The sequence below is a fragment of the Medicago truncatula genome, chromosome 7 (assembly GCF_003473485.1).
Source record: "Medicago truncatula cultivar Jemalong A17 chromosome 7, MtrunA17r5.0-ANR, whole genome shotgun sequence".
Classification (NCBI taxonomy): domain Eukaryota; kingdom Viridiplantae; phylum Streptophyta; class Magnoliopsida; order Fabales; family Fabaceae; genus Medicago; species Medicago truncatula.
In genome coordinates, this window is record NC_053048.1 from 35,059,608 (window position 1) to 35,084,661 (window position 25,054).

The 25,054-nt window shown below is 36.1% G+C and overlaps 1 protein-coding gene across 3 annotated transcripts in view; it reads right to left on the reverse strand.

Annotated features, from left to right (window-relative positions):
• The window catches only part of LOC11428722 (BEACH domain-containing protein C2), a 30,834-nt gene extending 7,113 nt beyond the window's left edge, over positions 1-23,721 (reverse strand). For 2 of the 3 annotated variants that reach the window (XM_024771232.2, XM_039828117.1), the window contains exons 1-26: positions 23,553-23,721; positions 19,722-21,784; positions 18,372-19,159; positions 16,757-17,428; positions 15,267-15,401; positions 13,763-13,867; positions 13,502-13,615; positions 12,599-12,675; positions 11,291-11,372; positions 10,671-10,997; positions 9,737-10,302; positions 9,488-9,572; positions 9,200-9,394; positions 7,406-7,951; positions 7,188-7,331; positions 6,390-6,848; positions 4,960-5,111; positions 4,282-4,351; positions 3,789-3,872; positions 3,525-3,581; positions 3,368-3,436; positions 3,181-3,267; positions 2,966-3,082; positions 635-784; positions 411-495; positions 203-323 (exon numbers count right to left, since the gene is read on the reverse strand). In XM_024771232.2, coding sequence (XP_024627000.1) covers positions 203-323; positions 411-495; positions 635-784; positions 2,966-3,082; positions 3,181-3,267; positions 3,368-3,436; positions 3,525-3,581; positions 3,789-3,872; positions 4,282-4,351; positions 4,960-5,111; positions 6,390-6,848; positions 7,188-7,331; positions 7,406-7,951; positions 9,200-9,394; positions 9,488-9,572; positions 9,737-10,302; positions 10,671-10,997; positions 11,291-11,372; positions 12,599-12,675; positions 13,502-13,615; positions 13,763-13,867; positions 15,267-15,401; positions 16,757-17,428; positions 18,372-19,159; positions 19,722-21,726 — 7,292 coding nt within the window. In that variant the 5' untranslated portion in view covers positions 21,727-21,784; positions 23,553-23,721. The remainder of the gene's footprint in view (positions 1-202; positions 324-410; positions 496-634; positions 785-2,965; positions 3,083-3,180; positions 3,268-3,367; positions 3,437-3,524; positions 3,582-3,788; positions 3,873-4,281; positions 4,352-4,959; positions 5,112-6,389; positions 6,849-7,187; positions 7,332-7,405; positions 7,952-9,199; positions 9,395-9,487; positions 9,573-9,736; positions 10,303-10,670; positions 10,998-11,290; positions 11,373-12,598; positions 12,676-13,501; positions 13,616-13,762; positions 13,868-15,266; positions 15,402-16,756; positions 17,429-18,371; positions 19,160-19,721; positions 21,785-23,552) is intronic. The other variant, XM_003623737.4, reaches the window with a different exon arrangement.
• Between the last annotated feature and the right edge of the window lie 1,333 nt (positions 23,722-25,054).

Below are 25,054 nucleotides of genomic sequence, written 5' to 3' on the forward strand. Positions count from 1 at the left end.
ACAAGATGTACAATGTACAATACAAAGGAACTATTATAAAATGCATATTCATAAAAATAGTTCAAAAAAATATATAAATTGGTGTAGCAAACTTATGAAAAAGGGAAAAACAATACAATGAAAAGAGGAAGCAGTCTAGAACTGGGACAAACATCAATACCCGAAAAACAGAGGTAAAACTGAAAATAGTTAAAAAGCCTACCCAAATATAAGGTCAATCCATTCATGTAAATGAGAAGATACATATTCACTCTCCAGAGCCTTCCGATGCTTATGAATAAAATCAATCGGATTTTCAGCCCAAGCAGGAAGTTTTACAGTATCTGGTATGGCAGAAATAAGATTAACAATGACATGCATTGGAATATAAATTGAAGTCAAACTACCGCAGAAAATCATAATAAATATACCAAGCTTTCCTCCCAATTGAGTTGTGCCAAAATCAATTGAGTTTTCGTTTGTGAGGACTTCAGGTTGGTAAAATAGCTCAGGAACCTAAAAAAGAGAATTAAATAAACTCCTTATGATATAAGTTAAATAAAACCATAATAAGAATTAAATCTTGCTAACAATATTAAAAGAAGCTAGTCAAGGCGTATCAACCAGGCATTTCATTGTAAAGGAATATACATACCAACTCCTTAACATCACTCATGTCCTCAAGAACTCCATTCCAAGTACCAGAAATATCAGAAAACATCCGATCTGCATGGTCAAATTTTCCACCTTGCAGTTGAATAGCAAGGGTAGTGAATGGTTCGACCCTAACAAGATAATACAAAACCTATAAAAAAAGATAATAACACTAGTTATTGCAGAACCAGCAACTAAAAAATTAACCAATGACAGCAGCATTACATTACTGGACAATTACTTTTGCTGTTTAGAAATGAAAAAAATAAAAGTAAATATCAGGCATCAGATGTCATGGTGGTCCAAAACACAAAAAACAGGAGGTTTGAATGCAATAGCAAAAAGAAGCTAAACAGACAGAAAAATATAAAGAAAACGTAAGTTTAAAGATGATATTCTTTCAGATGTTAAGTTTTCGTTTTGGGCCTGATATATTCCACAAACCTCACTAAACCTAAATTTTGATAGTATTTGATCAAGTTGTTAACTGTTAGTCCACGTATGTGTAAGTAACTGTATTTAAGTTGCTTTAATGTTACCATCCGTATTGAACCATTATTATTAGCAAGTATATTTCTATACAGGATCAAAACCTGCTTTCCCTTTATTAGAAAAAAAAAATGAGCTCTACTGGAAATTCCGCATTCATTGTGGTCCGCCCCTAGTCATCTAATTGCGGCATTTGGGTTTCCTTCATTGCAGCCTCCAACACCTTCATTATTTTGGGTGTGAAATGGGTGGATTCAGTCCCACATTGCCTAGAGATATAGCCTGTGTAGTGTTTATAAAGCAAGGGCAGCCCTAACGTTAAAAGATGGTTTTGTAAGGATGAGTTAGGCCCAATATAAAAATCTAAGCAGCTCAATTCAAAAGGATGTAATGCTTATTCCTTTAGTGACAATTTTATGACAGCTCTTAAAATTTGGGTTTCGGCTAACTTTACCACAAAAACTAGCTTGTGGGTGAAAGTTGTAAATTGTCAGAAGGAAAGGCAGTAAGGAGAGTATATCAGATGGAGGGTAGTCAAATCACTTAGAGGTAGAGAAAGTCCTAGAAAAATTATAAGAGAAAATATTAAGATCTAGAGATTAATTAATTGGATAGAAAAATGGTATATGATAGAACATTATATGGTCGTTTGTCCATAAAGCCGACCCCAATTAGTGGGATAAGGCTAGGTTGTTGTTGTATGGTCAACTAAAAGGCCGTCATTATAATAGTCCGGTACAGTAGCGTTTTGAAAATCATTTTCCCCAAGGGCAACATATCTCAGTTAGGGGCCAGTTCATAACTGAATAATTTGTCTATGCAATTACAATAATATGTTGGATGAAGTAAGCCAGCAGCAACTGGACATACACTTCTAATATGTTGAAAATCAACATTATACTTTTTGAAAGTTAAAAAAGTGATATTTTCAATGCAAAATTTGACTTTTCTTTCTACTTTTAGTTCCTTAACCGATGCTCCGGGGGCACCGGTTAACAAGACCCGTATATGTGTTTAGATTTATTTACTAAAAAGACATCACGTGACACTCGCTCTGGAAATTTAATCTGTTTGGATTGTACTCTCTCATGACTCCTCCAATTTTCTTCTGAAAACTTGATGATGTCAATGCTTCTGTCTTGAATATTTGATACAGAACCAATATCCCATTTATGTCGATGCAAATAAAAAAGTAGAATCAGTGTGCCAACTACACAACCAATATCCCATTTATGTGAAATCAGAATTTTTGAATAAACAATAGGTCATCCCTTTGAAACAAATCAGGTTGAAGAAACTATGGAAGTCCAAACAAGATCACTGATTGTGACCGCAAAAATTGAAGATTTAACCACAAATTTATATGAAGAAAGGGGAAAAACAAAACAAAGGACTCTGTTGACGATGAACACGTGCTCTTGTTTTTAATTGATACTTCAATTTTGTGTGTAAAAGAAACAACTTCAAACAATTGTTCATCCTAATCAAAATGAATCCAGTAGAAAAAAATGCAGAGCGCAAGCAATTGTTCTATAAATTTGAAGGGCAAGTCGGCAACCAATATCTTTGACAAACGAGGGCGATGAAAATTGCAATGTGATTGTCACGTGATATTTTTAGTGGATAAATCTAAGCCTTTAGATTCAAAGAGATCAACGGTTATTAATTGGTGTCAAACTAAACTTTGACACCTGGTGTCAACGGATCCTATATATATATATATATATCAAACTATCTGCCTAGGACTCAAACATCATCGAAGATACCAAAAGAACCTAACAGCTAGAATGCTAACGAACTATAATGATTAAGAATGACTGCAGGTAAAGAAGAGGAGACCCACCGTTCCAGCACTCGAGTAGTGTGATCCGTAGTGGAATTTAGGTATGAGTGGATCATCGAAGCTGGCATATCTCTCTTGAAATCTTTTCAGACGATCTGGGTTCAGTGCCCCAACAGGCTGCATCATATCAAAAGGTTAAATTATGAACTTACATATAAATTAAATTTAACACACGTTTTTATTTAATCTGATTAAAGCAATGCAATACATAACACCTTTGAAAGGTCTCGAAAAGAAGAAGGATTAGAAATATCCAAGCTCTCTGAATTGTAATCGGAAAGAATCCAGGGGAACACTGGGTACTGCCAAGATTAGATAACAATAATGAATAAAAAATTATGTAGAATTAAAATGTTAAAAGAAGGTGTGTGTGTGTGTGTGTGTGAGAGAGAGAGAGATCACCTGGGTAATATCATTATAACTACGCCCAGCCAGTGTATTGAGTTGCATTAAATATTCAAAATTGCTGATCTGCATAAGGGAAGTACAAAACTCATACATAAGAAATGAGTGTGTTATATAATACAAACTATTTTTCTTCATCAATTAAGAATCTTACCTCCCACCTAGCCCAGCGCTCCATAAGTTGAGTTCTTTTCAAAAGTTGATCAGGTCTCTGCAACAAGGAGGTACTTCCTTTAGGTTTTTGAGCCACAACATACAGCATAAAAACTATACCACAAAATAAAAATATAGCAGGGACACAAGTGTAAAATAGCATTAACATGAAAATAAAATGTTTTCAACTTCATTAGTATTTACTTGTACCGTAAGCCCATGTGCAGAGAAATTAACACAAATTAACAGTCAGAACGTGTATTACCTGAGTAGCCAAATATATGTTGTTTAAATGAGGAGGCCGTGCTTGAACAATTGCTCGATATGCATTTCTTCGCCCTTCACTACTCTAAAGAGAAATTGAAAGGGAAATGTAAGATATATATTAAACCATTATTCAATCTCTACCTACCAGTTTAAGAATTTAGAGGACAATATATTTAGCATCTAACAAACTTAAGACCAAGTGGTCATGAATCAATCCTTGTCGGCCCCAATGGGCCTGTGCATTACCCATGCGTCGAGACTAAAAGGCTCTTGCCAGAAGGATCATGCAAGAAAAAAAAAATTGTTCTTGAGTCTCCAATAATAGCTTAAGCTTTTAAGGATGTGTTTGACAAGGATTATAAGAGTACAAGATTGATCAATCAGTGAAGTGTTCAAAATTAAGTCAGCATTGAGAATGGTCCCAGATCCAAATGGACTTTTACTTCCTTAAAAATAGAAGGAAAGAAACTAGCATATGTGAGAAATTATACCCCAAAATCAAAAAAGAAGTTTGAACGATCCACCATAAATAGCTCCAGTGCACTTCTTCTAAGGAGGTACCTGTAAAGGAACTAACATTTGTAAACCACTAATAGCGGGTATATTATTCAGAATTTGTACAATGCATATGAACAATAGCTTTACGGGCCGCCCGGTGCACAAAGCTCCCACATATGCAAGGTCTGGGAAGGGGTCCCACCATTTGGTGTATTGTACGCAGCCTTACCAAGTTTTTTACACAAGAGGCAGTTTCTAGGACTTGAACCTGTGACCTTTCAGCCACATGACAACAACTTTACCGTTGCGCCAAGGCTCCCCCTTATACGAACAATAGCTTTGACAGTAATAAAAACAATGAGGCAAAAAACTTAATGAAATTATACAAAAAGGGAAGATGGTGCTTCAAGAGAGACAGGTATTTAACTCTTTCAAAACTATAGTAAATAATAGTATGAATGAGATCAAAACAGCTCATAGGCAAATATCAACTACATCAATGGTACAATGCACGTCCAACATATAACAAGGGGGCAGCGGCCAACATCCACTCTCAAGATTCATATTAATCAATCCATCTCTGTGTCCAGCTCATGTATACTCAATCTTACCATACTCAAGATGACAACAGAATAATGTGGATAGTAACAAAATCAAGAAATTGAGCTCACCTCCGGCTATATATTTGATGGAGAGATGACATTAACCAGCTACGATCCTTTTCTTGGTTCCCTGCCTCAAAACTGGAATGAAAACCATCTGTTGCAGCACTGGTCTCATTGCTATTGTTATCAACTATAAAATTTATCCTCCTACTGGTGACCTATAACAAGAGTATACTGCTTCGTATGAGTGAAATTATCATACCTAAGACAAGAAAACTGTAGAAATTATCGGGTTTGGGAAGGGATGGTGATACAAAGAGAATAGAGTTACATAATATGATATAAAATCTATATGTAGTATTGTAATGTGCTGTGAAACAGAGTCAAAGTGTGTGAAAATCATCGTTTCCAGGGTTGCATTGGGACCCCTTGTCATATGGGTTTGAATGCTGATATCCATGATTATTTATTTTTTTCCTTTATTTCCTCGTTTATGAAAATTATTTTTTCTCTCTTTTTCCTTGTATCTAGGGGTGTTCGTATGTGGGTTTGGCCAAACCCAAGACCCGAACCATATAGGATACTCCGGTTTGGGTGAGATAAAACGTCCACCCGTTATATTAATTAGACTTGTTTTTTAATATAGAGGATTTGTTGTGTCAATTTTTGAAATTAGACTTGATTTATAACCAATTTTTTTTTAAAGAAAGATTATAACCATAACCTTTGATATTCTCCTTCGTCCCTATGAAAATGAAAATGAAAATAAAAATATGAACATTATTGGGTAAGTGGGTTTATTGGGTCTAGTTTTACCCAAAACCCGTTATTTTTTATGGGTTTATCATTTTTTAAAACCATATCCACCCAATCACCCAACCCGACCCACTTTTTTGTGTTTTTTTGGGTGGATTTGACGGGTATTTTTGGGTTGACCCAACCCATGAACACCCCTACTTGTACCACGCCCCATTGACCTTTCCGGTTATTCATGTGTTTATTTTGTGGTTGAAGAAAAAAGCAGCAAAACCATTTTCAAACCTCTGTTTCCATTAAACCAGCCAATAGTTCTAACTTTACTAAAATTAAACCCCTAATCAAAATTAAACAAGAGAAAAAATAACTTCCTAAATAGCATAAACTGTCCGCATGGATTGTGCATCGTTCTCTGCCTCAAAGGCCTAACCGTTATATATAAGCAAAAAATCATCATACATCTTTCCCACAATAAGAAACATTAAGTGAAAAATTCTTCATGCTTCATAAATTTTCTTGTATGTCAACTCATCCCCTCAGTATGCTCACATAATCACATTTTGCTAAGTGGATATGAAATGCAGAAGATATATGCCGATACAGTACACATTATCGACAACTCATATAAGAAATATCATCGCGGTAGTTTTTGCATCAATGGAGGCATTCCCATTCATAACTTGATACATACATTTTAGTAAAAATTATAATAATTTCAAATTTAGGCCCATAATACTTACTTGGAAGGTTCCCCGTATGACCTTAAGTGGTCGGACCATAGATGTCGGTAACTCGAGAACAATTCTTTCATCAAGTTCGCTAGGAACATACCCAGGTGCTATGGCTGAAGAACTCTGATCAATGTGTTCATCACTTGCATGTTGTGGACTGCTGGATTCTAAAGATGCCTGAACAGATTGCTCTGCTGATTCGGAAATGCTAAGCTGGTTGTCTCCTTTATTTTGAACATCATCAACCCTATCAACCAAATTCTCAGCATCAACCTGTTCTTCATCTTCATTGACTGCCTCCAATGAGATTGCTTCGGCAGATAAAATCGGAGTGCTTTGGTCTTTTTTCTCTTCAGAGTATTCCTCATAATCAGCTGCAGAACCTAAATGATCAGATCCTTGATAATTCCTCCTCAAACATCTTCTCATCCTGGAAGAACTTTCCATTAAATCTAGTTTCCAAAAAACCTACAAAATGAAGAGAAAAAAAATAAGCATGATAAAGTGAACTCATACTCTGTCGTTTGATTAAATTTTAGCAAGAGTAAAAGCTGGCCAGATAATATATCCTCCAAATATGAGCAAAAAACAAGGAAACAGATTAGTTGAACAATCATATTGTTCAGCAAAACCAAAAGCCCCACACAAATACCAGTGACACAATACAAAAAGCTGATTTTTCTGTCTTAAAATTCTCTGGTTTACTTCAAGAATAAACATGAAACAACAGCAAACAACTAAATGCACATCTCCCTGAAGACACAAAAATTTGTGGTTGATAATGACAATGTGAATATCATAACATACACGAAGCGGACTGTATAAATTATCTGCGGAAGGCCCAAAAAGACTTCTCATCTCTATTAGTTGGTGAATAAGTTTGCGCCATGCATGGACTCCGGTACTGATTCGATGTCGAGTAACTATGTCCACATAAGCACGCCTGTCAACCTGGCAAACATAAAATATTTAACAAGCAGCTTCTCAAATAATCTGCATGTCATAGAAACAATTAGCAAACGAACCTCAGACCGTTGCATATTCCTTGCTAGTGCAAAACTGGCTACAAGAACAGCAATATATTTATATGAAAAAGCATTAAAATCTTTCCCATACACTGACTTTGTGCCAACTGGCTGCAAACATTCCATCCAGGCAACTCCCATTGCTTCAGAAACATTCCACCTGTTGACCCTCTCCATATCACTAGCACTCCTTCGTTGTGCAGATGTAGCCATTGCAACAGCACTAAGACCCCTTCCAGAACCAATTTTTGCAAATCGCTCCAGATCACGAGCAGCTGCCAAAGCAGCAGCTTTCGCAGCTGCTTTGTCCTTGGGAAGAGGTGGAGTTTTGTTAGAGACTTCCAAAGGTCTTTGAAAGCTTGAAAATGTATGAAGTCTAGTTTGTTTGCGTTCAAGCAATGAAGTATCACGCCTAAGATGGGATGTTTGTGCAGGAGCTTGGCTTTCGCCACCTGACGCACCGGCTGCAATCATCGCCAATGCCATTGCAGCAGGTGGAGATGCAAAAGCAGCAGCCCAGGCAGGAGCTATCATTGCAAGAGCAGCCTGAAGAAAATAACAATTATCAATTACACATCTAAAATAATGCGGCAAAATCATGTCAATGAATACATGTGTCAAGCACATTTGTATAGGGTTTATTAGAATCAGAAAGATAGAGGATAGGGAATACTTCAGCTATAAAAACAAATTGATAGAAACAGGTTTAATAAGATCAATCGGTTTATAAGAGTTGTCTAATCCCTTTGCATATGGGAAATACTGATCCCCAGAAATAATCCATGTGGAAAGACCCAAGAGAAGACATACATAAAATTCTATCCAACGCAAATTTAAAGGCAACAACCACACCCTTGAAAGATATATTTCTTTTCAACAAAAAATATAATCCTGTACAAACAAACATTGGCCCGATGTATTGTTTTCCTTCTTGTTTATCTTCTTAATACCAAACCCTTACACTCCATTTGATTGGCAAAGAAAGTATTCTTTTCAGCGCAAAACGGCATGCATAAGCATCCCAATAATGACTGCAATTCCAACAAAGTTGCAACCCCAGCCATTACCTATCATTTCCAACACACCATAAATTTATTAAAAATAGAGAAAAGAGTAGGAAAAAATGAGCATCTGACCCATCACCAACTTATTTGAACCAAAAAATTGTAAGAGCAGGTCAAAGGAAGTAAAAGGAGAGAAAATTAAAAAATGAGGATAGAAAATGAGACGATTTTCTAGTTGTTTGGAAAGAGAAAAAAATGCAACTGTTCTTTTTCCTTGTTTAATTGGGTAGAGATTAGGAGAGAGAGGGGGGGGAGCATATTTTTGAAATGACAAAAATATCCATCGGTAAAAATGAAAAGAGGTAAAGAGAACAAAAAGAATAGAAAATTAAATATTTTTTAAACACTGAATAATATGTAATGAAAATTTACTATAAATTAAAAAACATAATCTATTCAACTAGGTTGTGGAATGCAGCGGACATGAAAGGACGCCCAAGAGTAACATAACACAATGTCAAAGTAGGAAACGGATCATGTAGCACATGCTATTTTCGTCATTTATGTTCCCTCATGGGCTGAACCGGAGAAAAATACCACCTTTTATGTTTCCTTTTTGCATACCAAAACAAAGGAAAATAACATATTTTTGCACTTCCTTTCCTTTGTTTTTCCATAAAACCAAGCATTGTGTTAACGTGAATGTGAAGGTATCGATATAAAATAAGCCAAACCATTCTTATTACATATGTTTTAACGTGTGTATTTAAAGGAATGGACAGTAAAGCACCTCAATCGGCAGGGAATCAGCAGCTAATGCACGGTCATCGGCAACAAGAGGATTCAAACCATCAGCAGTAGCAAGTTCATGAATGCTAGCCAAAAGAGGGCGCCACCTCCTTAAGACAGCAACAAATGGTGGTAATATAGCCTCAAGGTACTGTTTGCGAAGAGGCTTTTGGTCTCTGCTAACAGCATGGTAAACCTGACAAAGAGTAGTATTATGGTAACTACATCGTTGTATACAAAAAGAAGACAAACGAGAAAGAATGAAAATGGACTAGCTGAAAATACAAACCTCGGCATATAGCACGCAAGATGCAACCAATACTCTTTGCCTCTTAGAATCAGAAATTGGCATGTTGAGTACAGGAGAGAGAACACTGTTGAAATTATATAATAAAAATTAAAAGACAAGATCAACCCATCAAAAATCAGATAATGAAAATAAATATGGAATTATGCAATTAACATGCTAGGTTAATGAAATTTATCTGTTAGGACAGAAACATGCGCACACAATTTTAGATTGAAGGGATTGTTCTACCTCCATAAAAGAGCTGATCGCGGTTTTCTTCCTTCAGAAGCCGCATCGTCAATACTTGTATTTCTCATCAGCATATAATCTTCACCATTATCGTCTTCCCTCATTGATAGAAGAACCATTCTAAGCATGCATAAGAACGGTTGGTCACTGTCTAGTAGCTGGTACAGTGCAGCCATCCCTCCCATTCCGGTGCCTGATCCTCCACCTATACCAAGACCACCACCGAGTCCAGACTCATCTAGCAATAATGCTTGGAGCATTGCCACAGACTTTCTCACCAAAGGAAGCTCAATCCAGTTTCCATTGGCATCTTTCTCCAAAGTTGACTTCCAAAAATCCCATCCACTTCCCCCACCACCAAATGCAGCTGGATTCTGTGGAAGGCCAACACCATACCATAAACGGCTCCGATATTTCCAGCCATCAGCTAAATCCTTTGCACATGACCCATGTGACACAAAAGCACAAGATACAGATTCATAAGGCTCAGCTGCTGCTGCAGCCGCAATCTTTTCCATCACTGATGTAGGGATCTGACCGGTTCCATCAGCCATTGAAGAAAGGGCCTTCAAAAATCATGAAAGTGTGAGTTCCACCAATATAGAAATATATAGAACAAAAACGGCATGAGGAGGAATAGACAAATCAGACAGACAAGAATGCAAATGCAATGGCAATAAAGACAAAAATAAAGCTTGCACATATTTTCGTAAATCTGAAAGACAGATACAAAAGTTAAGAGATAGATAGTATAAAACAGGGAATGTTACAAGAATTAAAAGATATTTGGAGAATAGAACAGTATGTCGCCAATGCATTAAATTTTGGAGGAATAACAGAAGTGGCATTGGAGATACACAAAAATAAAAACAAAATACTTATCTATTTATGACAAGTAGCATGCATGTGTAGTTTTAGATTACTATAAGCATACATCTAAAGGGTTTCCCCCTGAGCCACCGGATAGAGAACTTCGGCTGTCCGCGACTTCTTCTGCTGACTCGTCAATTGTTGACAATGACGTTGAGTGATCACTTATTGGATACAAAGTAGTAAGTGGAGATGGAGATATATCTGCAGTTCGTGAAGAAGATTGTTTGCTCTGCAACCGTAAATGGTCTTCAACAAGCATAAGTATCACAATGGCATTCTCAACTAAGGCCACAGACAACTGGGCAGCATTATCAGCCTCAGCCTTAGCATCTGTTGGAGACAAACCCTCAGCAGCAACACCAGCCGCAGCTGCAGCAATAATTTGAGTCTGCAGCAAGGGAAAGCTGTATGTAGACGTCATTACTGTTTTTTCTTCCACTCTTAATAAAATTAGAAACATAGAAAATTGTACTTATCATTTTAGCATATGATTTTGGTATCTATGTGTGCTTTGGCATAGTTATAGAGTTTTTGTTTCCCAAGTGTGATATACATTTCAAAACAAAAATAATTTGGTGGAGGAGGTAACAAAAGCAAAAAGAATATCATTACCATGGCAAGTCATATCATGCACGGAACTTTTTATAAGGAAATCCTGTAAAAATAGAAAACATGATTTACCTGAACCTGCAATTCTCTAGCGGCAAAGTCCAACAAGACACCTAAGAGTCTCCTTTTAAATATAGGCAACGATTCTTCACGCCTATGAGGAAATTGACCCAAAAAAGAATGATTATATAAATAAAATGAAACTAAAAATTGTAAACTACTGCTCGATACTTTCAATCAAGATAAAAGAGTAATATGGTAGTATAAAAGAATTTATAAAACTCTTCTTCCTAAACTTTTATAATATGTTCAACAAACATAGACAGTGGCATTATGGCTCTTGTTAAAATTAAGAATCTTTAGATATTCCTTTAATTGTACAACTTCCTAGATTGATTGCCATTACTCCTAGAGTATACAACTTCCGAGGCTAGTGCTTACTAGTTAAGCACTCAATGTATTTATTGTAAAACCATTATAAATACAAGGTCTGTGATCTCATTAGACACAGAGTTTACATATTTTTACAGCTCTAAATGTTATCTTTGAGTATCTCTCAACGTAATTGTCCTCTTTGAATTACCGTCAACCAATGTAAAACATATACCTGCAAAGCTTCTTCATATTGCCTCATCAAGTTTACAACTTTCATCAACTTTTATCAAATTTCAAAATTTAGCAAAAGCTGATTCAATCAAACTCAATTGGAACATACAATTTTTCCTCGTGTATTTTTTCTTCGCTTCAAATTTTATAATCTCGAAGTTACGATATTATGAGCAGTTCAGTGTATACTTTTCCACATCACACCAGAATAGCTAATACTTCCTAAACAATTTAGAGAAAAGGTCACTTCAAAAAAAAATTGGTGATGTCAAAAATATTCTGTCAAGTAATGGAGATCAACTAAAAGCTTAAGTGGTCAAGTAAAAACTGATGAATCGTTATATACTTAGCAAAAACCCCTAACTCAAGGGAGATATAAGGTGGTTGGGGTGGGGGAGTTAAGGAGTGGGAGGATAAGGAGGTTGTGGGTTCAACCCCCACCCATAACAAAAAACTAACATTTGCCATTAAAAAAAAAAAATAATACTAACTCAAGCCCTTAGAACTTGAAGCATGGACAGTGGAATGGGCCACCAAACCTTATGCTGAGCAGTTAGAATTAAACTCCTAACCACTTGATCATAAACGCTCTGGTAGCATGTCAAGGACTAACTCTGCTAAAGACTTAGGCTGTTGGGTCAGAGCTCATGAATGATTTTAACTCAAACAATGCCAAACAGCATCAAAGTAAACCAAAACCAAAAAGAACAGAATACTCAGAGCAGAAGTGATAAGTAAATGCTTAAAGAGATCATAATGGATGTATAAACTTACCTTACTCGCTGTTCCCCTGTGCTAGATCCACCTACAATAGAAAGCCACTCTGCACAATGAATTGTTGCTTCAATATCCTGAACAGAAGGAGTAACATTAAGTAGCATGAATCAGCCTGATAAAACCAGAACTAATGCGAGCAAACAGATATGGACATTGACAACAGAAGTTAAATTCCAACAGAATGATGACTAATAAGTTACATAACATTTCAGCAGTCAATTGTGGCTTCACATATAAACTGCAGGATAAAATTTACTTCCTCTTGATGACCACAATTATGTGATTAGTAAATAGAATATTACAAAATGTCTTAAAACTCATTTTTAATATTTTCTAGACAAGTCATTGCTTGAAACCAACAAGTATGGGAAACATCTAAAAGATTCTCTTTTAATCACAAATGTCGAGATGCATGTTATCAATATGACAATTCGGCTACATTTTTAAGCCTCGTTGGTTCCAGTATTCATTTGATTTCTTTATTTGAAATATGTTATTCAACCTAACCCCCTTCCCCCCCAACCCCCCACCCCACCCCCGAAAGTTTTACTTTTTTCTTAACTTGGAATAAAATTCTTCCAGTACAATAAAAGGGAGGGGAAAAAAACAGCCTTCTTCACATCTGCAAGCCTAAGGAAACTCCGGTGAATTAAAAAAAAAACTTACTTACAAATTCATTGAAAGTTCAAGCCTAGTTTAATGTTTGACGTTCAACAGTTAAAACCTCAGACAAAAAACAAAGATTTAATAAAGAGAACAGAAAGCGGGCAAACAAACTATTGCATGTGCACGCTGTCATCAGCAACATCATGACTCATGAAAAAGCAAAATGGACAAGAATTGGAAGTAACATGAACTATTTCCACATGAAAGAAGTTAAAAATCCAAACAGATATTAACCTTCCATCCATCCTTTTGGCGCATTGAGTGCTCTAGCATGATAATTAGGAAGTTATGAATCAGGTCTTCTACGTCTCCAACACTTGTTGAATCAGACAATTTGCTTGAACCCACCTGTTGCCAAAGAGTGTGCAGTTGACATGGTCAAAGAATTTCCCACAAGAACCACACCGAAAACAAATATTATACAAGTTGGCATTAATTTAATGCCTGTGAAAATTGTAAAAGAGACCAAACAAAACTACACACACATGTTATTACCTCATAGTTTGAGATCAGGATTTCCAAAATCCATTCAGGCCATTCCTCCATGTTGATCATACTGTTTCTATTTTCAGGATGACTGCAAGCCAAGAATAGAAGATCCTGAAAATAGACACGAACAAGCAGCTTAAAGCTAGGTGGTATAGAAAAATCCCAAGTAAGAACTGTATGCATCATTTTTTTTTTTTTAAAGAACTGTATGCATCGTTGGAAGTCTTATGTTAGACCTCTCATTAGTAAATATAATTAGGCAGATATATGTTATTAGAGGTAGTTATCATATTATTAGGAGCAGTGATGTTAATTAATCGTGTCAATTAATTGTGTTAGTAATGTTTTAATAGGCGTGTGATGTAACTTTAAAAACAGTAACTTGTTATTTGAATTAAGTGTGGAATTATTTGCTATAAACCGGTTGGTTAAGGAGAGGACAGGCTCTCAAATCCTTGTCATTAGTGTGTAACTTCTTTAACTGTTTCTCAAGAAACTGAACCTATCAGTTTCGGCCAGAGGAAACTTCTTTAACTGTTTCTCAAGAAACTGAACCTATCAGTTTCGGCCAGAGGAAGAACCACTACATACGTAATCATTGCTCTTTAGAACATCGTTTCAAGAGTATTTCATCGATAATATTCTAGTAAATTCAGTATATTTTTATTTAGATAATAATTCTAACATCTTACTTCCAAAGGTAAATTTTTGTAAGAAAACTTTTTATATTGTTGTGCTATATACATGGACATTCGTTGAAATAACTATGACATAAAAAGGTAACTAAGACAATAAACAAACAAAACTGCTCATATAGTACCAGAAAAAAATTGAAAGAGAGGTTTTGCAGAACTTAAGACACAATAACACTTATTTTTATTGTTCTATTTGAAAAGGGTGGAAAATATCTGGGAAAAAATAAATGTGAAGATAAATAAAACGGTTGAATAAGATAGTCTCCTTTCTGGTCTGGTCCCTTGGTGTATCTGCCAGTGAGACACTATGAAAGAACCGACATGTTGAACATCACCAATAAGCAACGATAAATGTCAGGTAAAGCAAGTCTTTCAAATACAGAGTATATAAGACTTTTAAAGGTTTCCTTTTCAATAGAAAAATAACATGTCAATAGGTCAAAATAATCATGAGTTAAAATAACAGAAAAAGTGGACAAAGTAACAACCTATCCTGTAGTTAGTTTCACTTTATACCAGACTAGGTGAATATACAATCTTATGTTTCATCATTATCTTTAACATCTTAAAATAACAGCAAACTTAAGCCTTTAAAAATGAGTAAAATGTAAACATGTAACAAGAAAACCAAACTGCTAAATTAAACAGCCCATCCATGAAGAAGTAGTAAGGTGAACTGAGTAGTTCAAATAAATGAATCAAGGAAGTATAAAAACACATACTGCAAACATCTAATTAATAAAATAAAATGCAATATATCAAACACTATATGCATATGAGAAGTAATGAGGATATGAGAAGCAATGAGCTATTACCTGCAATGCCCTGCTCTGCAGTGACCTAGGTGCAAATGGAAGGGAATGCAACAGCACCAATAAGAGTTGTGAATGCTCAAAGCGATGACCAGAATCGTAGAAATTTAGTCCATCCTCTAAAGAAGAGGCGTTGATCTGAAATGAAAAGCCAAAAAAATAAACTAATGAGCATAATTTAGCCATTTCGGCAATTTCATTACAAGATTTTTCAAGGAGGCTTTCATGTTTTTCAGTTTTTTATGCAGTCTGTTGTGGCTAACATGGGAAATTTTTTGCATTTGTATTAGCAAGTTTCTTTCTCCGTTCAATTAATGAACTTCCTTTTTCTAATAAAAACAAAAAAGCTTTAGTCAATGTATAAAAAAACTTCCTCCGACAAAAGATGGACTTTTAAGAAGTTAATTCAAGAAACTTGCATGACCACTGTCACAGAATTTCGGGAATGATTTTTTAAATTGCAAACATAAATGTGAAACAAGACAGTAGCATTTTGAACAAATACATGCATCATTCAAACAACATCATGAGAAAAGATTCAAATAATTCCAAACAGAGACATATGGTGGACCAACTTCTTCACAGAAGTATGTATGGCATCCCTATATCGGTATTCAGTGGTTTTAATTACAATCTAGAACAGTATTAGATAACAAAGTATCCCTCCCAAAGAGGAATACCAATGGAGTCTTAAAGAATGATGACAGAATATCCCATAGAGGAATAATATATTGAGTCTTAAGAACGAAGGTGCCCACAGACACAATAAAATCTAAAATGCTCCAAGAGTTATGAGACATTACAAAGCAGAGTTGCAACTTGCTCAAACTGCCTTGCAGTGTACAGGTGAACAGAGACAATATCTATGAATGTTTTCACATACATGACACATGAAAGGACACAAGAGCACTGTTGTAAATCGCAGATTGCGGAAAATAGCAGTAAGTTCAAATTTTGCCATGCGACCGCGTTATAGTCATTATTTGACAAATTTTGCACTAGACCAAGTATCACAGAACAATAGCGGTTTGTTAAAATATCGCTACACTACAGCCGCTCTATTGACAACACTGCACAAGACAAGAAAGAATAGCTAAAATTGCTGATTTCATGCATTGAATGATAATTCCATAATTCAGTTAGAATAGGTAGCATGTTGGCATACCAATATAAACAATATTTTTGCCTAATCCAGTCAATGAGAACTATAAATTTTGCTAGTAAAATTTATAAATGTAAACACATTCATATTTTCAATATTGATGCATATATGCTAGTTATGAAAATATTCACATATAAGCTTTTAATAATGACCAAAAACAAAAATTACGACACCGTGAATAAAACATGGTAATGACATTGAAAATATAACTTCCAATTCCAAAGAAAAAAATAAAATAAAATCTACTCGAGTAACAGTATAGGAGTAACTGCCACTAATATGTTTCCATTGAGATATGCAGTGGGTATATGCGAGAGGAAGTTAGCCATACCGAGGCAGCCAACAAAGCTGTGTAAACATTGTTAGTCATTAGCCTGTTAGGTGCTGCTTGAAAAGCCTTCTGTAAAGCATAAAGTAGAAGAGAAACCTTGTCTTCAAACATAGTACCACCCCTGTCATGGAGTCCAACACCATAAAGGTTGCTCGTTGTATCAGGACTAGCACATGAAACAAATCTCAGTTGTCCTGAAGCTACTAGAGCACCTAAGAGACCTATGATCCCTACAACAATGCCATCACTTTTATCAATATTGTAGACATTTTTCCTAGCACTGTCAGCACTAATGGATAGACTTATGCCTCCAAGATTCTTGACAGAAGAAGTTTCAGAGGCAAATGCCATCCTGTCGCTGTTAATATCTGGAGAACTATGATGAGGACTATTGCCACTGTCAACAGATTGAGAGCGTTTATCCTCTGATCCTTCGTCGTCCTGGCTTCTTTCGGTGTTCTCATTACTACCATCAATTTCTGTTTTTTCAAGTTCAGGATTCTTTGAGGATGATTCCATTACACCACTATCACCAGCTTTAGCTTCCCTCTGGAGGAGAACAAGAAGAGTTTCTATCCCACCACCTGCTAGAAATTCTTCTGCAAATGTGTTAGCCCTAGATGCATTAGGCTGGACAACCATCCTGTAGAAGAGATGCAACACCCTAGCAACCTGAAAAATGAAGCAAATAATGAATGGGTGTAATTTTGTTTAGATGATTAACAAAAAAAATTAAAATCAAATCAAAGCATTATAAGTTCATGTTAAATGTCTCAGACTACATAAAAACCACTAAAAATAAGATTATTAATGCCAGAACATGCATATTACTTGCATCCAATATATTAACTGGAGCTAGTTCAGGTATGTAGATTTCAGCAAGCTAGGGATTTCTACATTGATTAAACCATAACCACCAGGACCAGGTTTGTGTCAAATACATTTGATGATGTTATATCTGTGTCATTAGGGAGGATAATCATGGTTATTGGTCATGAGCTCCAACGTAAGTATGAGTTTTGGACATTGTTCTACGAGTTTTTGTTTGAGATCGCCTGGTTGGCATAGCTCTGAGGTCTCAAGTTATTTAAAAAGGAAGTAGGAAGAATATATAACATGAGAAGACTGGAATCTTGTGCATATTTAGGTGCAGCAGAACGGGGGTATGATGGTGGAACTGACTGGTACCTAACTAACCTATCAGGGTATGAGTACTGGTGTCACGGCTTTATGTTGTACTGCTAATGACATTGCCTTAGTAATGGACTGTTGGCTGAAGTTGGAGGTGTAATTCAATTAGCATAGTTTTGGTGTACTTTTCTTCTTTAACATAAGTTTGGGCTCTGGTTTCTGTTATCTCAGCAACTGGATTGATAGTATAGTGCATTGATCTAGGCGCTACTTGTGCGTGGGACCTTTGTTATCCAATAATATGTATGTTTCCTTGTCATGACAGAAAATGATCTATGTAGCTGACTCTACCTAATGAGAAAAGGCTACAGTGGTTGTTTTTGTTGTCACTTTAGCATCATATCTAACTAACAATGCCTTCTTATTACTCCCTCACAAACAAAACAAAACAAAAAACAAAAAGCATTCAGTGTCACTACTTTACCTGATTGGGTTGTGGACAGTCAACCATGAAACCAAGTAAGCATCGGACATCAGCTGAGACCAACGAAGGAGGAGCTGCCACTATTAAAAGTTCAACTACCACTAAGAGCTCGTCAACCAATGCATTAATTTCACCCACAGGACGTGTTGCCCCAGCTAAAGAAAAAGAATCCACTGAATCAATTTCACGAACAATCCAATAACATCGTCTGCAGCCATCAAGAAGCATTTGAATGGCATTGGCATCACGCATTACTGTTGACTCAGTGAAAACCATGTCTGCAAGTGATGATAGAAGCTTCTTTTGTATGCCATAACTACACAAACTCCAGATTTTTAAATCTAACAGCAGTGTGGCGAAGAGCTGCACTTTAAGTGTATGGTTGATCTTCTGAGATTGACAAACAGAAACAACAGCAGCAACAAGTTCCTCATCTCCTACGCCCTCATGCTTTCCAACATCAAGTGAAGATAGAGTTTGGAGAAGATAATTCAAAATTTTTGACAGAACCTCAGGCCCTCTGCCACGAGATAACTCTTCATTGTTCCTTGGATGTTGAATAGCAATGGATATAATTCTAAATATTGGGGCCGCAAGAGATGTGGTAGCTGAAGAAAGAGATAAATTCCCTTGCAGTGGTTCCAGAGTGTCTTCGTCTATATTGCTTATTGTCACGGGAAGCAAAGACAAGGGACCGCCATAGGCCAATGCCCACAAAGCATCCCCTGGTCGCATTCTTGTAGCAACATGGACTTGCCCAAGAACCTCAGCTGGACGTCGAAGCACTCCTGAATCATAATGAAGGGACCATAAGAAAAGCAGAGATTGATGCAGCAAATTAGTCATGTTTTGGTGCATAAAAAGAACTTTTGTATTGCTGACAGGAAATACAAGTAATTGTTGATCCCGCAAATGGTTGGCTGTACCATATTAAACACTGGAAATAGCTAACATTGTTCACAGGAAATGGTCTATTAAGAAAATATGGAGAAGTAAAGAAACAACAAAGGAGGGGTAGATTACATATAAGTCACAGGCCTTAGCAAACAATTTGTCTATCAGTAAGACTAAAAGCTAAGAAAGAATGAGAGAAGCAGAATAAAATCAAATAACTACATATATTCCCTAATAATTTAGGGAGTAGACAATTAAATAACAACTTCACTAGGGAATAGACTTATGACATACAGGCTGATCAATGATAAGTCTGTTCCGTAATGAATTGTATACTTTTTACCTACCCTTTATATTAATTGATAATAATTGTGATACTTTTTGTAAACAAATTTGCAGTGAATAATTATCCATATATTATAATACAGAAAAACAAATCGATCAAAATTTTCTAACCCGAAGCACCAGAAGGTGAAGCATCTGGACAGAAACGCCCATTCAGCAAACTAGGATGATAGAGCAGATGAATGCAACCTCCAATTTCTGCATCTAGAAGCACACTCTCCTCTGCCTTGCTGTGTACATAGGCATTTGTTGATAGCCATGGTAGCCCAGCTGCATTACCAAAAGAAGGCAATATATCCCCCCCTCTAGAAGCCAGACCTGCCATTCTTTCCGGGCCAATTGGTTCCTTGAAGATGTAAACAGGGCCCATCTCAGCAAACAAAGGACACTGACGACGACGGCGTTGCAAACCAGCCATAGTAGGAGGTGGGTTAGTTCCTATGCAGCAAAACGCGAGGGGTTTGGATATTCGAGGGAACTCAAAAGGACGACTTTCATATAAAGACCCATCCACATATAACCTGACTTCACTTTCTGTATTCCCAAGAATTCCATGCTTGCCTATATGCTCAAGCCCAATGAAGTACCAGCATTGTGGTTTGAAGGCATAGGTAAAATGCAAAGATGACTTTTTTCCCTTTCCACTGGCAGTTTCAACAACCAAAAATTGGGCATGAAAATAAGCCTCTATACCTTGATTATCACCAGATAAAAAACTGAACAGTCGTGGCATGTGCACCGTACCTTCACCAGCAAGCGCACTAGCTGCAGCAGCAGCTGACATGGCTGATGATTTACCAGACCTAGCGGATGCAGCTGCAGCAATCGCAGCAGCAACTGTAGCTGTATTCAATGTGTCTGCAAATGATTCAATATAGATCCATGTTGCAAAAGCATATCCACTCACAAACGGCCAACGGCTCTCACCTGGACCAAGCAAACCAGAACTTTCACCATCAAACTCAAAGGTAGAAGCTGGTCCTCTTGACTCCTTTCCACTTATTGCTTTCTCCAATGCTAGTGTTAGTTGTGGAGCCCAAATTGTTGTAAGTGTTTTAGTAATGACTTGAAACCATCTATAGAGATCACTAACACTAAGAGAATGCCCCGCTAAGAATTGTATACAGTGGCACAGAGGAGTTCCATCCCACCTCATTTGTCCATTTAAGCCAACATCCACTGTAAAAATCTTTTCAGCTGTTCTCAACAGTACTCCTAACAAACCAGCCGATGAGCACATTGCTCTATTTCTAGTACAAGCCCTTATTATGGCAAGTAGTCCCCTAACCATCCTTGTCCTTGGTGACATGACATCATCAGTATCACCTATGTAAGGAAGCCAAGGAATAAGCTCGCCTGACACAATGGCAGCCCGGGAGTTCAGCATTACACTAGGAGGATTATCCTCATCCTCCTCGAAACTTTCAACACCACCCATTGTTGCAAGAAGTGAATCTACAATTAGGAAAGGTACGCTATCCATTTCTTCACCACTCTCAAAAATTTCTACACCACTTGCAATATTCTTTAGCTTATCAATACCTTCAGGTTTCCCCATAATGGCAGAATCAACTAGATGCAGTAATTCTGGAGACACATTTGGCTTTGCATGTTTTTGCCTGGGATTTGGTGGAGATTTGACAGAAGAGTATCCAGTAGAATCAAAACTAAATGATGGAGCAAACTGCTTGTCCTCTGACCCAGGGCTATAAGACAGATTATCGAGATGCAGGTCAGCAACTATGGAAGAATCATACTCTATTGAACATGACCCAGATGAGTATCGAGAATCCTCTGCATATCCATCATACGGGCGATGTATTTTATCAGAACCTGGTGATTGGTTTGAATACTCAGACTCATTATTCTTGTCTTGATCTTTCAAAGATACTTGCTCAAACTGGTCTTCACTCATAACTGTAGTTGCACACTGAACGTCTTGATCTTGCAAGTGTACCCTTTCATCTACATGTTCAACCTCAAAACTACTGCTACCATTTACATTTTCCTCATGAGGACTCTCAACAAATCGTTTTAAATCACTATCTACTACTCCATGAGAATCTAATTCATTACCAGATATTTTCATCTCTTTTGGCTCATCCTCCTCTTCCATTATTCTATTTCTGAGAAAACTAACAAATGTTCGCTTGAATTATGAAAGCTCAATCCACCTGCAAGTAATAGAGTAAATTCAGAGAGAGAGAGAGAGAGAGAGATCAACAGAACAAACTATTCAAGAGTTGGATACCATGGTGATCTGTACAATTAAAGCACCAATGTGCAGGCAGAGCTGGGGGAAAGATTGGATCAGATACAGTCACCACGATAACAAATTATTGATAATAATGAACAGTGGATTTTACGGCAAGCCTTTTCAAAGAATGGACATTATGTCGAATTTTCAAACAAGAACATTGTGGGTCCGTATGAAAAGACACCAATCACAAAGATAGAAAAGGAGTATCAATATGTAAACCCGTGTTTGTAGGTGTGTACATAAAATGAACCTAAAAGGGTATTACTTCAATGCCCAACTTTTTCTACATACGAGAGACTAAATGAGTTGTGAAACATTTAATGGTCTTGATTAACTAAGAGTATTTCCAACGGGAGTGCCTTTATTATCATGCTGTTTAACTTTAATGATCCCTATCAAGTTTCACCATCAGAGTGTATATATGTGGCAGCCACAAGAAAGGACTGTTAATTGACCAAGAATCAAAAATCAATTTTATGTAAGAATGTGTGGGACCCATTTTAAGCTCATAATAAAGAAATTGGATTCCCTGCAGTCGGGTTGTTGCCGCATTCACTAAGTTAGGGACACTGGCAGTTGTCGTCCGATCTTGATCGGGTAGCCCAAAAAAAAAAACTTCAATTTTTATTTTATATTCTAAGATACCAAGCTCAAAACCGGATTGTCCGATCTTGTTCATACGACTACTGATGACGGACTACCTGAATGCGGGAAAATTTTGACCGCACACAAATGTGATCTCTTGATAAATGCATATTCAGAGTAGAAACATGCTAAGTTGCTTAAAGTTAATGTGGCGTGATAAGACCCGCCAGAAGTGAGTTAAACAAAACCACAGGCAAACCGAAAACATTTGACAACAACAACTCATCAAGTATTCTAACACCAAAGGGGAAAATTAGAATCTCAATCCGCAACCTTTAAGGCGGGAAAGGCGACGTGTCTTTGTCTATCTCTCTCCTATCATTTCTCTTTCATCTTTCATCTTTCCCTCTAATTAAATTAAATACACAAAATGCACTAAAGTCGTGGTGATTTTCCCGCCACCAAAGTCACTAAATCCAGATCTGGAAAATTAGGTCCAGTGCTGTAACTTAAAAGTAATTAATACAAGCTTCAGTATCACTAAACACACCATAAATCATTACACAGCTGGACGAAATCTTCTCGAATACGAAAGTCAACAGTACACTATATGAAAATTCATTATTAACATTCTAAGAAGTAAAGTTTCACAGCTTGAAGCTCAAAAGTAGTGACACTGATAACAAACTAAACTAACTTACTCCATTATTAAGCTAAGTTAATAAATACAGTAATCGTGCCAAACACAGAATCTTAAGTAACATCTAAACACAATTCAAGTTCATTCAACTATATCCTAAGCAAATCAACAAGAACACAATAAAATCATGTAAATCAATAACAATTCAAATTGAACAATGCACGAAAAAATCACCGGATCTTGCTGGAAAGAGAAACTGATGAAATCAAAATGACTTAGATCGACTTGCATTGCGAGTACGAGATCGAGAAAAAGCAGATCGAGAAAGATGATCGCGTCGTGTGCATTCTGAATCGATTCGAATCGGAGTTTGGTGAGTCCGAATAACAGAATGCACGGATCGTAACAGAATGCGTGAAATGAAGAAGTAATAGATAACGGTTAGAGTTTCGCGTACCTTCTAGAAGATTCCGGCGCGGAGGTTTCTTCTGGTTCGTCGTGCGGCTCAGATCGGCGATTGCAGAGAAATGACAGAGAAAGTGTAGAGAGAGAGAGAGAGGGTTGTTGGCGTTGGCGTTGCCGTTTTTTGTTAATTCTTACCGATATCTTCTTCACTTGTCAACTCCGGCTTCGTCTTCTAATCAAGATCATTTCTTAATCTTATTTTTAATTTTTAATTATTTTTTGAAAGAAATCTTATTTTTAATTTTAATTATTTCTAATATTTACATCACTTTTTAATATATTAACCAGTAAACATACCTTTCACTCAAAAAGAAAAAAACAGTAACATACCTTAATTTTAATTATTTTTAATGTTTACATGTCTGTGCGTCAGCATGAGTACTGGTTGGTTGTGGGCGATTTTTGTAGTTTAAAAATCGGTAATTAGTGTTTGTATAAAATGATAATGTTAACCATTATATATAAAATTTGAATATAGTTGAAATATATATAAAGTGTATATTTCCTATTAAATATGAAAAAATAGACAATTTTGTTCATATTGTCAAATAGTTTGGGATAAATTCAGAATTGTGTATACATGATAGATTTATTAAATGTGAGACAAAATGAACACTCAAATGCTTAGGGTTTTGGTTGAAAGCAGAAAAGGAATATAAATAGAAACCAATATACAATTAAACATACTAATAGTAATAAAAAAATACAAAAAGAAATTAAAAATTCAACATACAATTAAAAATGCTAATAAAAATAAAACAGTACAAAAAGATAGGTAATATTACACATAAGAGATTGAAGCATAAGTGATGGTGCTTCAACAAATACATGACACACAGAAGGATTAATGACAGAAAATTTGAAGCGATAGGTGTAGTGTAAGATCCCGATATTTTATTTTATTATTATTTTTATGCTAAAGTATTTTATCATAATTTGACGCAAAAATATTTTATCGGTATGATTTATTGAGTGATGATATTATTTCTCTTTTAATAAAAAAATATTTTCAAATTGATTTTATTTACTATGTGATCAAATCATCGTTCCTAATTATTTAGCTGATTTCTGATTTATTTTATCTTATTTTGAAAAATTATATGAATATTTAGTTTATTATATTATTATAGTAGGGAAAAAATGGGTGTCATTTAATAAGTTACTAACTTAGTTTTACTATAATTATATATTGTTTATAGTTTTATGCTAGTCACTAGTTAGAAAGCACACGTTCATGTTCCTTCAATATTAGAAAGTAGGAGATACAACTTTTAGTTCAACTGGCAAAATGCCGAAATTGTTAGGTCGGATGTCATGAACCCCGGTACCTCCACTTCTGTGTGTGAGTTTATAATGGCTTTGCCATTTCGTCTATCTACCCAAAAAAAAAAAAAAAAAAGTAGGAGATACAACTTCTTCCCTGTTCATATGACCGTGACACACCACTTTCCACTCCATGATTTAGTTCCACTATTTTAGGAAGGAAGTTGGTAG